Source organism: Haliotis rubra, unplaced genomic scaffold (genome assembly GCF_003918875.1).
Source record: "Haliotis rubra isolate DU_JTF1 unplaced genomic scaffold, ASM391887v1 Scf571, whole genome shotgun sequence".
NCBI lineage: Eukaryota > Metazoa > Mollusca > Gastropoda > Lepetellida > Haliotidae > Haliotis > Haliotis rubra.
Window position 1 is genome coordinate 632,932 of NW_025767270.1, and position 14,412 is coordinate 647,343.

The following is a 14,412-nucleotide window of genomic DNA, read 5'->3' on the forward strand; positions in this document are numbered from 1 at the left end:
CCTGAGTTTAAGATTGAGGGTCCCGTCACTTTCACAGAGAGGCCACCCTCAATGCCAGCGCAAACCGTCCCAGACGACCTGGTTAACCAAATCATGAGACTGATGGAGGACCGTTACGGTTTACAGAGGCCCCAGAGCCACGGGCCCCAGAGCCCAATCCATAATAAGTCATACAGGGCCCCAGAGCCCGGCTTGGCTTCGCGTAGGGCCCCAGAGCCCACAAACGTGCCTCCGCGAAGGGCAACCCAGCCCGTAGTGATCACTTCGCAAAGGAAGTCCCAGGCCACCTCCGCGAAGGAGCTGGAGCCTCTCCAGTTGCGAGGGACATCGCAGAGAAGGAGCGCTTCGCCGAGCCCACACCCTGTAGAACACAGAGGTCGTTCGCGAAGCAAGAGCTCATATGTCGATTCGGACACTGACTCGATACATTCGCGAAGGTCGCGAAGGCTAAGTGGCTCCATATCTACCTCGCCCAGAAGATTTAGAAGAGCTTCGCGAAGTCCCCAGCGTTCGCCAAGGATGTCTCCTCCAAGGACTTCTTACACTAGCCACTCGTCAGTCCGTTCACCACAGTCCTCTCATAGATCTTCCTACAGATCTAGGACTCCGACATGTGACCCTACATCAGAGGAAGAAGGTATCATTTTCTCAGATGCTGAGATTAGATACTGGATGGTGAATGAGTTACAACTTGCTTCCCCATCGAAGAGAGCGAGAATTCAACTCAGACTTACCTGATGAAGGATGATGATGTAGACAATATCACCTTACCTCCTATTGACCGATTGCAGCGGTACCAGCTAATCTGGATACAGCCTGTTCCAAATCTTCGAAAGTCCAATCTACACATTTCCCGGTCTTCAATGCCAAGAAATTTTTCTGGACACAATATGGACCCCTTTTTCAAGGCCCAGGATATTGATGACAACTTTAAATTAATCAGCGATGCCAAGTCCAGAAGTTACAAAGTAGGCGATCGCGAAATTTAGCTCAATTAGATACCATCGCCAGGAGAATGTTCTTTGGATTGAATAGATCTAGAATGATTAATGAAACTCTCATCTCCAAGTTCAAGAATTCTACAGAGGAGGAAGATAGAATGATCTACTCAGCTCTACTCATGCAGAAAAGAGACCACCAATTTCTTACAGAGCACCTGTCAGCGCTTACTGAAACTACTACCATGGCTTGTCGGCAAGGCTTACTAGCCTCCTGCTCTTGGGATAAGCAATTTACAGAATCTCTATACACAGCTCCATGGTCATCGCCCTTACTGTTTGGTGGCAACATAGACAAGGTCTCCAAAGAAGTATCTAAAGACTTCGAGAGGTTCTTATGATCAGATCCATGGATACCTTAGCGAACGTCATTAAACAGTCAACACAGAGATACTCAGGCAAGTCTAAGTTTTCGGGCTTCAGAAAGCACGCGGGACAAGAAATTAGCTGCAGCTAAAGATCCCAAGGATTCTTTTAAGAGTAAGCCCATACAACAAATTTAGGGGAGGATCATCTAGAGGCAGATCATCCAGAGGTGCCCGTGGATTTAGACGATGAAATTCAGGTTCGGAACGACTGGAGTCTTCCACCCCCAGCCGTCTAGTACAACCGTCTCAAGTGGGTGGACGCCTTCAGCTACACTGGGAAAACTGGGGAATACTACAAGATCCATATGTATCCAACATCCTACAGCACGGATATCTAATACAACTCAAGGCCAAGCCTCCGTTAACAGTCAACCCCACAGGGTTCAACGTTCAACCGGCACAACTACCTATGTTAAGAGAAACAGTACTTACTCTACTAAACAAACAGGCCTTAGAAGTTCTGGATCAACGAAACATCGTACCAGGTTTCTACTCCCCAGTTTTCCTAGTGCCGAAGAAAAACTCCAAGGAGAAGTTTCGTCTCATATACAACATGAGCATCTTCAACAGAGAATATCTATGCAAACCACCAATGTTTCGCATGATACACTTACCGCAAGTTCGGCATTTAATTCGTCCCAAAGATTACATGGCCAGCATAGATTTGCAAGACGCATATCTACACATTCCGATTCATCCCAACTCAAGGAAATATCTAAGATTTATCCTAGACGGGAAACATTACCAATGGAAGGTTCTTCCCTTCGGGAATCACATCGGCCCCTTGGGTATTCACAAGAGTGACCAAGCCTATTGTCTCATACCTACATCGTCAAGGTCTTCGCAGCGCTTTTTACCTAGACGACGGTATACAAGTGGATCCAGATCCACAGCGTCTCAGACTACAGCTGAACTTTATAATCAAGCTACTAACACAATTAGGATGGTTAGTAAATCTACTCAAGTCGGACCTAGAACCAACGAAGGATCTGCAATTTCTAGGTATACGATTTCTAACAGCTCAGAATTGTATTGTAGTCCCGGAGGACAGATGGATCAAGATCCAACAACTTATTCCTCGAGCCCTACTCTCTCCGTTACCACTACGACAGTGGCAGAGCCTATTGGGACTACTCACATCAGCTCAAGACTTGACAGTCAGAGGCAGGCTTCAATTACGTCCGTTACAAGTCCTCATCAATGCTCATCTCGAGGACCCACTACCATTCAGTCTACCAGATTATGTCAAACCACATCTACTCTGGTGGACCAAGAGATTGAATGTTTGTGCAGGCGTCTCCTTAGCCTCCACAGCCGGAATCGAACACACATGTTTACGTAGACGCGTCACTACAAGGTTGGGGAGCCCACCTTGCTGGCAGGACAGCGTCAGGCCTATGGAGCAATCAAGAGAGCAAATGTCACATAAATCTGCTAGAGATGCAAGCAGTCATAAACGCCATAAGTCACTGGAGCAACATACTACAGAACGCTCAGTTGATGGTTCACACAGACAATTCAACAGTGGCGTTTTATGTGAACAAACAAGGTTCAACAAGGTCACAGAACCTACTGGCTCGATGTTTCAGACTGTTCGATTTAATCGACAATCTAAACATACACGTCAGAGCTTGCCACATTCCAGGAGCAAAGAATGTATTAGCAGACGCTCTCTCTCGGCCACACCAACCATCGCCGACAGAATGGATGCTCCACACAGAGATATTCAATCAAATAATCATGGAAATAGGATCTCCACTGATAGACCTATTCGCAACTCGATTCAACAAGCAACTGACAACATTCATGTCGCCAGTGCCAGACCCACTAGCATGGGCAACGGACACACTAAGCATATCGTGGGAGAGACTCAACGCGTACGCTTTCCCGCCTCCAGCGTTGATCCCACAAGTCTTACAGAAAATCAGTCAAACGCAGAGCCTCCATCTGATTTTAGTCGCGCCCTACTGGCTATTGATACATCCGCACACCAAACAAGTGCACGAAACACCAGAAGCATTCCAACTTCACGTATGGATTGTATCAAGGCATGTCTGAATAAGAGAGGTTATTCTGCCAGAGCGGCTAAAGCGGTCACGCTTGCACTACGTAACTCAACTCGTAACTTGTACGATGACAAATGGCACAGTTTTGTCAATTACGCTGCTAGGAAAGGATTTACAGCCAGATATGCTACACATCCTCAAGTGGCAGATTTCTTATGTTATCTACGGCAAACTAAGAATCTAAAAGGCTCAACCATGTCCACTTATCTTGCAGCTATAAGTTCTGTCATAACTATGCGAACGGGCGTGAAGTTAACAAAAACACCAGAGTTACTCGCTTTGTTACGAGCGTTCCGATTGGAGGATCAGAAACGGAAGTTTCACGCTCCAGCCTGGGATCTAAATATAGTGCTCCAACACCTCACTAGTGAGGCTTATGAACCATTGCTATCTACATCGTTTGAATCACTGACCCACAAAACCTTATTCCTGTTAGCACTAGCTACGGCCGCCAGGATGTCAGAGATTCACGCATTGGATTACGAGAGAACACGCTTTGATGATATTCATAACATCGCTCATCTGGGACTTCGCTGGGATTTTATAGCGAAAAACCAACTGCCAGGTCAACCAGACAGATTATTCCACGCCCCAGCTCTCTCATCCATACTTGGACCGCATGATGATACGATGGATCTATCACTATGCCCAGTGAGAGCACTGAAAATATATCTCCAACGATCCAAACAGAGCAGAGGGAAATTCAAGAGATTATTTATCCCTATATCTACAGCTACGCAGACGGAAGTCTCCGCGTACTCACGATCTCTATCTTGATCAGAACTGTCATACTACGTGCCTACAAGGCTGCAGGACTCGACCCTCCAAGAGCTTCTAATCCTCACGAAATTAGAGCGCGCTAGCCTCAACTCTCGCTCTACATGGGAATTGCTCGTTGAATACCATAATGGAGGGATGTTTCTGGAGATCCGATATGGTGTTTGCCAACCACTATCTGAGAGATATCACCACCGAGGACGTCTCAGGTATCCACCATTTCGGTCCCATGGTCCTCGCTCAACAGTTGACAGTTCCACGGAGAAGATAAGTCTATCTTACAGATTTTATACTTATCTGATAACAGTACTAATAGCTACATGCTATCTATATATTTTGCTTAAGTTTAATTTATTATCTTAAGCTCAGTACTATGGTTTTTATATCATACTATATATAAGCTTACAACTCCTAGGAGTTTTGCTACTATATATATGTTCAGCTTAAGTTTCATCAATCCTTAAGCTCAGTCATATGGTCATATGCATAAATGTATTAGCTAACAAACTCTAAAGAGTTGGTTACTATTATACAGCTTAAGTTATAATTATATCTTAAGCACTGTACTATACTATTATAGCTTAAATATATGCATATCTTAAGCTTAATACTTTGGTTAATTTATAAAAGTATCCACTATAAACTCACAGAAGTTTATACTATCACATTAATAGCTTCAACTTACATTAATGTTGTATATACTTTTATCATATTCAATAAATTGTAATAACCTTTATATGGCAGCTGATAAGTTAAACAGCAGGAATTCATCAGTTCAGTGCCTTTATGAAGTTCCCATAGGGTTATTACAATCATCACAGTTCAAATCACTAATTATTAAAATCCAAAGTATATATATTCCCACCTCCTTTTCCGTCGGATTCTACAAGCAATAAGCATGAGTCAGGATAAGGAAAAATATGAATTTTTTAGAGTAAAATTAATATTTTATACTTATCCTGACTCATGAGGTAAGCCCTCCCGTCCTCCCCACTTAACACTTTGGATTTCTTCGGAAAAATAAAGTGTCGGGCTCGAAACAAAAGGAGAGAGTGAGGCACATGGGTTCAGGTGGCGCGCCCTTGTTCCCGCGCTTGTGGAAGGGAGGTAACTCGTGGTGAGTGCTAATTAGTGATTTTTTAATTGAAGGGAACTTCAATTGGGAGATACACGTGTTCCACTATGTTCGCAAGAAGAAGAAGACAAGCAATAAGCATGAGTCAGGATAAGTATAAAATATTAATTTTACTCTAAAAATTTCATATTTATTTCAGTCTTTTGAGTTCTATGAGGAGCTGCTGTCCAGTAGATATCCCTACTCCTGCTACAAGCAGGTGTTTGTGGATGAGAGTTATGTAGATGCCTCTTCTTATGCTACCATGACCATCTTCAGGTAACGAAAAGTTGACAATTTGGCCTGTACACTGCTTTCACAAAGTAAGGGATACAATTCTATGTTCTTTGCCATAGTACAGATTTCTGCAATGACATTCTTCTGCATCAAACAAACTTGGCTTCTGTGGACATTTTACCAAACAACTGCATGAAGGTTTGAATGAAGTTTTGGAACTGGAACTAAATGATATTTAAGAGCTCATGAGACATCTGTTTACAATTTCATTCTCAGTTCTGAAAACAGTTTTAATAACTAGAGCCTGAGGATGTACTTACCACTTGTAAAAAAGTTCACAATAAGAATAACTGATAGAGGATATTTAACTTGGTCAAACAAAAATACAACATAGAGGGACTGACTCAGGGTAACTTGTGACATATTTAGAAAGGGAGCCCTCCTCCAACTCACCATCCTACTGTGCAGAGCCGGGGCAGTGGGGTTGCCTAGTGGTTAAAGCATTCGCTTGTCACGCTGAAGACCCGGGTTCGATTCCCCACATGGGTACAATGTGTGAAGCCCATTTCTGGTGTCCCCTGCCATGAAATTGCTGGAATATTGCTAAAGCGGTGTAAAACGTAACTCACTCACTCACTCACTCTGTGCAGAGCCAGCATGTTGGTGATGGGGGTTTGTTGAGTGGCCTTAATGATCACGCATGTTGTCTCAAGATTTTTTTAAACTTTCTCTTCTTTTGTCACCAGTGTTGATCTACTTCATTCCTCACGTATCATCGACCAGACCTTCATAACACGGCGACTCATGGCCACTGCAGTTGCAGAACAGTTCTTTGGTGCCTTCATTGCCATGCAGTCCTGGTAAGCTGTTGTCCGTGTTCAGTCATGGTTGTCCCGAATGATGGAAACATGACTTGTCTTGTTGCTTTTTCATGAAATATGTTGGAAACACAAATAGCAGACAAGGGAAGTAAATGCTTTCAGCTCTATTCCTTGCCAATGTTTGTATTTAATGATGGTATGTCTTACAGGAATGATGCATGGTTGCCCAAAGGAATGGCCAACTATCTTTCTAGTCTGTTCATCAAGAAGACATTTGGTAACAATGACCACAAGATGACCATTTACAAGGTCAGTGTCAAGGCATCCCACTTTACCCACAGTCACAGTATTATATGTTTTGGAAAAATACCCTGGACCAGTTCGTCACCAAAGCTTAGCTTTCATTTCCCTTATCTCCAACTTGGCGTAGAAGTTTCTTGCTCTGAGCTTGAAATGTCTGAGCTTGGCATGAACAAATGTGGCTGTTTATTTGCACTCTTTAATCATATTAGGACAGTGTTATAAATGTTTAGTAAAGCAAGCAAAAATATTTTCATAAGAATTAAGATGGGAGAATCAAAGTCCTAATACCCCTTGTTTCAGTCATCAAAGGAGAGGGGTTTTGTGATGTTTAGGGTTGTGTTGAATCAGATTCAGAATGAAGCTGGGTTCGAGATACTTACCCTGGAAGATAAATGACCTGTTAAAATATGGCCATGGTTAATTAAATTCAAAGGATTTACTTCAGATTTTATTAAACTCACTAATTCAAGTTTGATGACATCTGTGGTGCTCTTTAAACAGAAATTAAAATAAAGAAATGTTCAACCTTGAGCTGCCATTCCTACATGCTAGGTGACTGTGTTGTAGCATCTGCAGGACGTGTGTGAGTACGAGGGTAAGGTGGGAGGTGTGGTGCTGGACCCTGTGGGCAAGGAGACCAACCAGCACTTCTCCATCAAGAGTCCCCACACCGTGTCCCCCAAGTACCTAGATGTGTTTGTCAAGAAGGCCCTGCTGGTCATCCGCATGCTGGAGTTCAGGCTGGGCTCCGAGCTGCTTCTGCAGGTAACTATCATCAACATACAGATGGCAAAGTCAGTCTGTGTGCATGCTGGTTGATTCAGTGAGTATGGTTTTATGCCGCTTTTAGCAATATTCCAGTAATATCACAGTGGGGGACACTAGAAATGGGTTTCACATATTGTACCCATGTGGGGAATCGAACCTGGATCTTCAGCGTGATGAGCAGTTGCTTTAACCATTAGGCTATCCCCACTGTGTCCCATGCCTTGCTGGAATATTGCTAAAAATGTCGTAAAAGTAAACTCAGTGTCTACCTTGTGTCTTCTGTGTGATTACTTTACAATTGTTTTTGCAGGTGTTGAACAAGCTTCAAGCTCTTGCCTTCACAGCCTCACAGCAGAAGTTCTTTGCTAACACCTGGTCCAACATGCTTGTCTCCACATCATCTGTGAGTTTACCCCATTGTTCTTGCTCTGAAATAGTCTTCTGTTTCTGGTTTAATCACTCTACAGTAGTTTAAGGGGCTTCAGCTAAATGTAATTAGAACTCCAGGTAAACACCAACTTGAGATGACCTTATCTATGACTCTGAATAGATGATATCCCTAATAAACTTTAAACAAAGGCTAATAATCATCTATGTCAATATCCCAATTGTGTAGATTGATGCGCATGCTGTTGATCCATGGATCGTTTGGTCCAGGCTCGGTTATTTACAGACCGCCACCATATAGCTGGAATATTGCTGAGTACATCGTAAAACTAAACTCACTCACTCACTCATCTATGTCGAGATAACCTGGATTATGACACCACGGGTTGATGTTATCAGTGAGTAGATAACATGGATTGAGACACCAAGGCTGATAACGTCGATGCCCAGATTACCTGGATTAAGACAATAAAGATGTTGAAATCACCATTGAACTTACATGTTTTGATGAGATAACCAGCCTCATGATACTTGGTTATAGGCAAGTGGGTTTGAAATAATCAAGTGATCAGTCTCAAGGTTACCTGGTAACCAGAGTTCAGATAACTAGGGATGAGAATACAAGGTTACTATATATTTTATCATTTTTACTTATCCTGACTCATGATCGTTTGCTTATCTCCCTTTCCCTTTCGAATGGTAGTAGAACACTTGAATCCCTTGAAGTTCCCGATAGCGGACGTATAAATACACTTATCCACAAGTTACCTCCCTTTTGCCCTTTCCCGCGCAAAACAGTCAGGTGACCTGCCTTACTTATCACTCTCTCCTGAATTTCTGCCCATGCACTTGGATCTGCTGCGAAATCTCAAGTGTCTTCAATGGGGAGGTTGGGAGGGCTTCTCGTCATGAGTCAGGATAAGTATAAAAATATCAATTTTACTTAAAAAATTACATATTTCTCCAGATATTGAATACTTTCTATTTTTGATTTTTTTTATATGTATGGTTATTATTTATTTCTTCTTTCAGTTTCTCAAGATCATCTACACAGTTACAGGAAAAGACATCCAGCCTTTTATCGACTTGTGGGTGTATCCTTGTTAATGATTGGTCCTATTTAGATATGAGGCTGACAGTCACTTTGTCATGTACCAGTTCTAGAAAGTATGTAGACTTAACAAACTGCAAAGGGACAGAAATGATGATGCATTTTCCCAGATTTCCAAAGGTTATAATGTTCTGTATTTGCACCTGCCATTTTGTAGCTACCATATTCTCCTTCACAAGACACCAGTTATCAGAGTGGTTGTGCCCATTTCTTCGGTAACTTTGTGTTCAATCGCAAGAGGAATGTTGTTGAGCTGGAGATAAAGCAGGACCTTAATGCCAAGGGTGCCCTGAAATATGTGGTAAGTAGCAGGACATTAAATCAGATGATAACCAGCAAGCAGTGAGGAAGTACATGTTATGTCCCTTGTGAATGTTTAAGTCTGAAACTTTTGGCAAGTTTTGAGTAAGTTGTTTTCAAACTCACATGTAACAAACATATTTCCTTGCAATATTGACAGTTGTTCCTGTTTTGAGTGTCATTCCTGCTTGACAACGGTGCAAGAGTCTGTATGGAAATGTTATGTAATATACAAGTTGTTTTCCATAAAGTTTGTCTGTATTGACAGTTGTTTCTTTGTCACAGGGCCCTCTAACAGTGACCATCCAGGAGTTGGATGGCTCCTTTAACCACACCTTCAAGATTGAGGAAAACAAGACCAAGTTTGAGATAACATGCCATTCCAAAAGTAGGAGGTAAGATTAGAACAGATCAGTTGACTCCATTCAATGTACAAGCAGTTTCTTACACAGCAACTAAACTCCAATGAATCAGCATGATCCATATTGAATGTTTGAAGTGTTCACTGTATAAGAATCTGTCATCTCACTTTGATGCCCACATATTTTGTATCAAGTGAAATACACTTCAAAGCTCCATTAAACCTGACTGTATGTATCACAATGTTTGTATTTTATGAAATTGTAATGATATTCTTGAACAGGAACAAGAAAAAGAAGATTCCATTAATCACAGGAGAAGAAGTTGACATGGACCTAAGTGCTATGGAGTAAGTATGGATTCATGATAGATACCTGTTGATTATTATGGCTAATGCCAAATATTCTGTAGCATAAAATGTGAAAGTAAGTGGTTAGAAACATAACTTTTTCATCGTTTTCATAAGAGAAATATGTTCTTCCTGCCTTTTTTGTTTTGGGTTGTCCAATAAAACACTTGTGTGTGTCTGTTTCTGACACTGGTTGGAAAGTTGAAGATAGTTATGTAACGTCCATGTTGAAGCTTAGGCCTTTTTTTGTTTGTTTAATGAAACACACAGCTACATTTCAGCTATATGACAGTGGTTAGTAAATAATTTAGTCTTGCCAAGACAGTTGGGAAACAATGACAGGCATCAACTGAGTCTGCAAGTCTGATCGCATTATTAGTCTGACGAGCATGGGTCGCTGAAGACTAATAATTCACACCAGCATCTTGAGGCTGAGTGGGTCCAAGTATTTGGCATATAGATTGGTAATACAATTTACCTGGATAATTTGGCATCTTTCTGAGTGGATACCCGTGAAGATCCGGGTTAGAATTGATCTTCAGTAACCCATGCTTGTCGTAAGAGGCGACTAACGGGATTGGGTGGTCAGGCTGGCTGACTTGGTTGACACATGTCATCGGTTCCCAATTGTGCAGATCGATGTCCATACTGTTGATCACTGGAATGTTTGGCCCAGACTCTAGCAATATCACGACAGGGGACACCAGAAATGGGTTTCACACATTGTACCAATGTGGCGAATAGAACCTGGATCTAATTTTCATGATGACTAGTAACCACTAGTCTACCCCTCCACCCCTAAAGTCTGTGATTCATGTAGTCATGGATTTGATACAGATTGTTTGTTCCCTGTATACTGATGAGGATAGGATTTTGCAGTGCGGACTCTCCGGTGCTGTGGCTGAGAGTGGACGCAGACCTGCAGCTTCTCCGCCATGTCACCTGGGAGCAGCCTGATTACATGTGGCAGTACCAGCTCAAGTTTGAACGAGACGTGTCTGCTCAGTTACAGGTGAGACAATTAATTGAGGTTATTACCTGAGACTGTGTACCGCCTCCGTGGTGTAGTGGTTAGAGCGTCTGCCGTCTGCGGGTTCGATCTACAACCGCGTCACACCAAACGACGTTAAAATGTGGTACTTGTTGGTTCCTGCCTGGCCCTCGGCATTAATGGATACAACAAGGACTGTTCAGCTCGGAGTCAGTATAATGTGTCTGAGTGGGGTATTCATGCTTCACTGCGGCATGGTATCTCAGTGGGCTAGCACTATAAAACCAGCCTAAGTCTGGGCTAGTACAAGCAGCCGCACATACACACGCATGCACGTCGTCATATGAGCGAAATATTCTCAAGCACGACGTTAAACCTAATTTCACCTCACCTCACCTGAGACTGTGTGTCATATTGGTTTTTGGAACAAGTTTTGTTTTTCTTTATATTTTTCACACATTTTGTTGGCTATGTCAGTGTTATGTTCCACTATTGTCTGTCTGATAAGTTACTTCATGTAGAAATGTTCATATCAATCTCTGATGCTAGGCTCTTGATGATGCAATAATGTACACAGAAAAATATGGAAACTGGAACTGATAGGCAAACAAGGTAGCTGTTATTTATGCCTGCAGATGTAATATTTGCCTTTTATTGTTTAATACAACACTTGGCAATAATCCAGAATTTGATACATTCTTGCTAATAATAAAATCTTGACGTTAAAACAATTTCTTGATAATGTAACCTATATCCCAAGCATTTGAATTACAATTGACAGACAGACAAACAGACAGTTTATTCAGCATTTTAGGCCAAACGACCCATAGTACAGTTACATATGTTCAAAGTTTACATACTTATCACGTTTTACATCTATATATAAATACATTTTTCAGAAAACGAGCAACAGAGGTAATAACATCTTCATTTTTAGAATTTAAAAGATTTATCATCAAATGTTGATCTTTGTATCCTGGACATAAGTTTGGAAGATATTTATTTCGCAGGTCTCGATAGTGCTAACACACAAATAACACATGATATTCATCTTCGACCTGGTTGCTATTACATTTGACACATTTAATTTCACTTGGATTTAAATTTTTACCTTTCCGCTCAGAGTTTACATTGGAATCATGCAAGGAGATTCTGAGTTTACTAAAAGCTCTTCTCAAATATTTGTCATGTAATACAGTTAAATATTTTTCAGGCGTTAATAACGATTTTACAAGAGCATAATGAGAAAGATATTTGGATGAGTCTACATAAGAATGCCAATTTTGGTAAAATATGTCTTTTATTCTTTGTTTAAGGATGAAATTAAACATTTTTTTATCACCGACATCCTGTGATATCCATGCATAAGAGAACCAACACATGAAAAGAATATTTCAAATATCAGACACCTAGCTATTTTTACCTTTGTCATCTAATTGTTTTAACATAATATAACATTGATACGGGTATCCATAAGCCTCCATACGCATTATCTTTATCCAATATCTGTCTGCTCTTAATTGTGTTGAAACAAACATAGAATATCTACCTGTTTCGCCAAGAATCGCTTTGTCGGAAGCATATTTACCGACACCTAAATATTTCTTGAAATATAAAGTTTGTATTTTCTCTATAGAGTCATGATATTTTACACCCCAAATTTCAGAACCATATAATAGAATGGGTGCAATTTATTATCAAAAATAGAAGAAGCTACATTAAATGATATAAAATCATTTTGCTTGAACAAATTATGAACAGGCATTATTGCTTTAGATGCTTGAAGTGCTAACTGCTTACATGCTGTAGACCATACTAGTCTAGAAGACATCATCAATCCTAAATACTTATGATATGAAACTGTCTTCATAGTTGTATTACAATATGTCCATTTTTCAAATCTATTTACAATACCAGTGCCACCATTTCTAAAAACAATCACATTAGGTTTATCTAAGTTCACTGTTAAGCCACATTTGGAACAATAAGACTGTAATACATTTAACTGTTTCTGTAAGCCACTAACTGAATAAGATAACAAAGCAATATCATCTGCAAAAAGAAAAAGTATTATATCTACAATTTCCTGAGAAACAAATACACCATGATCACATTCATTATACATATCAGATACAAGTTCATTGATGAAAAATATAAATAAAACTGGGCTAAGAACACACCCTTGTCTAACACCACTTGAAGTTGTAAAACAATCCGTAATACCTTTGTCTGTTCTGATATATGCTTTGATTGATGCATACATATTTTTTAATACAATTGCTATTTTTCCTCTTAAACCTTTATGAATCAATAAATAAAGCATTTTCTTCCTATCCACATAATCAAAAGCCTTTTTAAAATCAATGAATGCGTAATAAAAAAGCCCCTTTGGTCTGCTTAGGTATTTAGTACATAAAGCTTGAAGAACAAATACATTGTCTACTATAGAATAGTTATGTCGAAATCCTGCTTGGGGTTCTGATAGTAAATCATTTACATCAAGCCAAATTCTGATACGTTTTTCAATTACAGCAGAAAATAGATTACCTGTGACATGTAATATAGATATACCCCCATAATTGCTGGGTTCCAATTTGTTTCCAGATTTATAAAGAGAAAGTATCATTCCTACATTCCAAGCATCTGGAAATACACCAGTATCCAAAATCTTATTAAACAATAGTTTAAGATACAGAATTATGAACTGACTTATACTCTTAAGAAATTCAGGTGATGTTCCATCCATACCAGGAGCTTTACCAATCTTTAATTCATTCAATGCTTGTTTAATCTCATGTTCACTGATTTCACCTGACAAGAGTTGATCTGTAGAAGGAAAGTCATTACAATCTGTGCATGAGTGAGAATCTAAAAATTCAGATACTAATTTATCAAATTCACTCAACTTTGTTGCTTCTGTGGGGTTTAAAAGACCCTTAAAGTATTCATACCACACTTCGGGTGCTACATCATTTTCACCAGCATAGCCCTTCAGATATTTCTTTACAGTTCTCCAGAATTCTTTACAATCACCATATTTGGCAGCATCATTTATTTCATTACTCAATTTCATCTTGTATAAGTTTTGCTTTAAAGTACATATCTTCTTATATTCAGATTTTTGCATTCAAATAGTTTCATAAATTCTCATCACATTTAAAAGTTCTGAATTTATTTAAGAGTTTATGCTTCTTAGATTTTCATAATCAATTTCAATCTCCGTCATTGCATTAAAATCACCACTGATAATCAATTTATAGTTTTCTCCATAGTCAAACATGATTGTACTAAGTTGGTCTTGCAACTTGTGTATACCGTTAGACTCCTCATTATGGTAGACAGGAGAATGCTCAGGGTGGATGCATGCAAATACCAGGAACAGGTGGAAGGGTAACTGGTCATTTGTGCATCTTCTGAAGTACAATAAATTTTGCATTCAAATAGTTTCATAAATTCCATCAC

The 14,412-nt window shown here is 40.1% G+C and overlaps 1 protein-coding gene across 2 annotated transcripts in view; it reads left to right on the forward strand.

The window, feature by feature from the left end:
- Positions 1 to 14,412, forward strand: part of LOC124254348 (transcription initiation factor TFIID subunit 2-like) — a 53,208-nt gene that overhangs the window by 13,802 nt on the left and 24,994 nt on the right. For both annotated transcript variants that reach the window (XM_046688268.1, XM_046688269.1), the window contains exons 9-18: positions 5,484 to 5,602; positions 6,307 to 6,420; positions 6,591 to 6,690; positions 7,252 to 7,449; positions 7,763 to 7,855; positions 8,872 to 8,933; positions 9,137 to 9,251; positions 9,536 to 9,645; positions 9,894 to 9,959; positions 10,839 to 10,971. In XM_046688268.1, the coding sequence (XP_046544224.1) occupies positions 5,484 to 5,602; positions 6,307 to 6,420; positions 6,591 to 6,690; positions 7,252 to 7,449; positions 7,763 to 7,855; positions 8,872 to 8,933; positions 9,137 to 9,251; positions 9,536 to 9,645; positions 9,894 to 9,959; positions 10,839 to 10,971 (1,110 nt within the window). The remainder of the gene's footprint in view (positions 1 to 5,483; positions 5,603 to 6,306; positions 6,421 to 6,590; positions 6,691 to 7,251; positions 7,450 to 7,762; positions 7,856 to 8,871; positions 8,934 to 9,136; positions 9,252 to 9,535; positions 9,646 to 9,893; positions 9,960 to 10,838; positions 10,972 to 14,412) is intronic.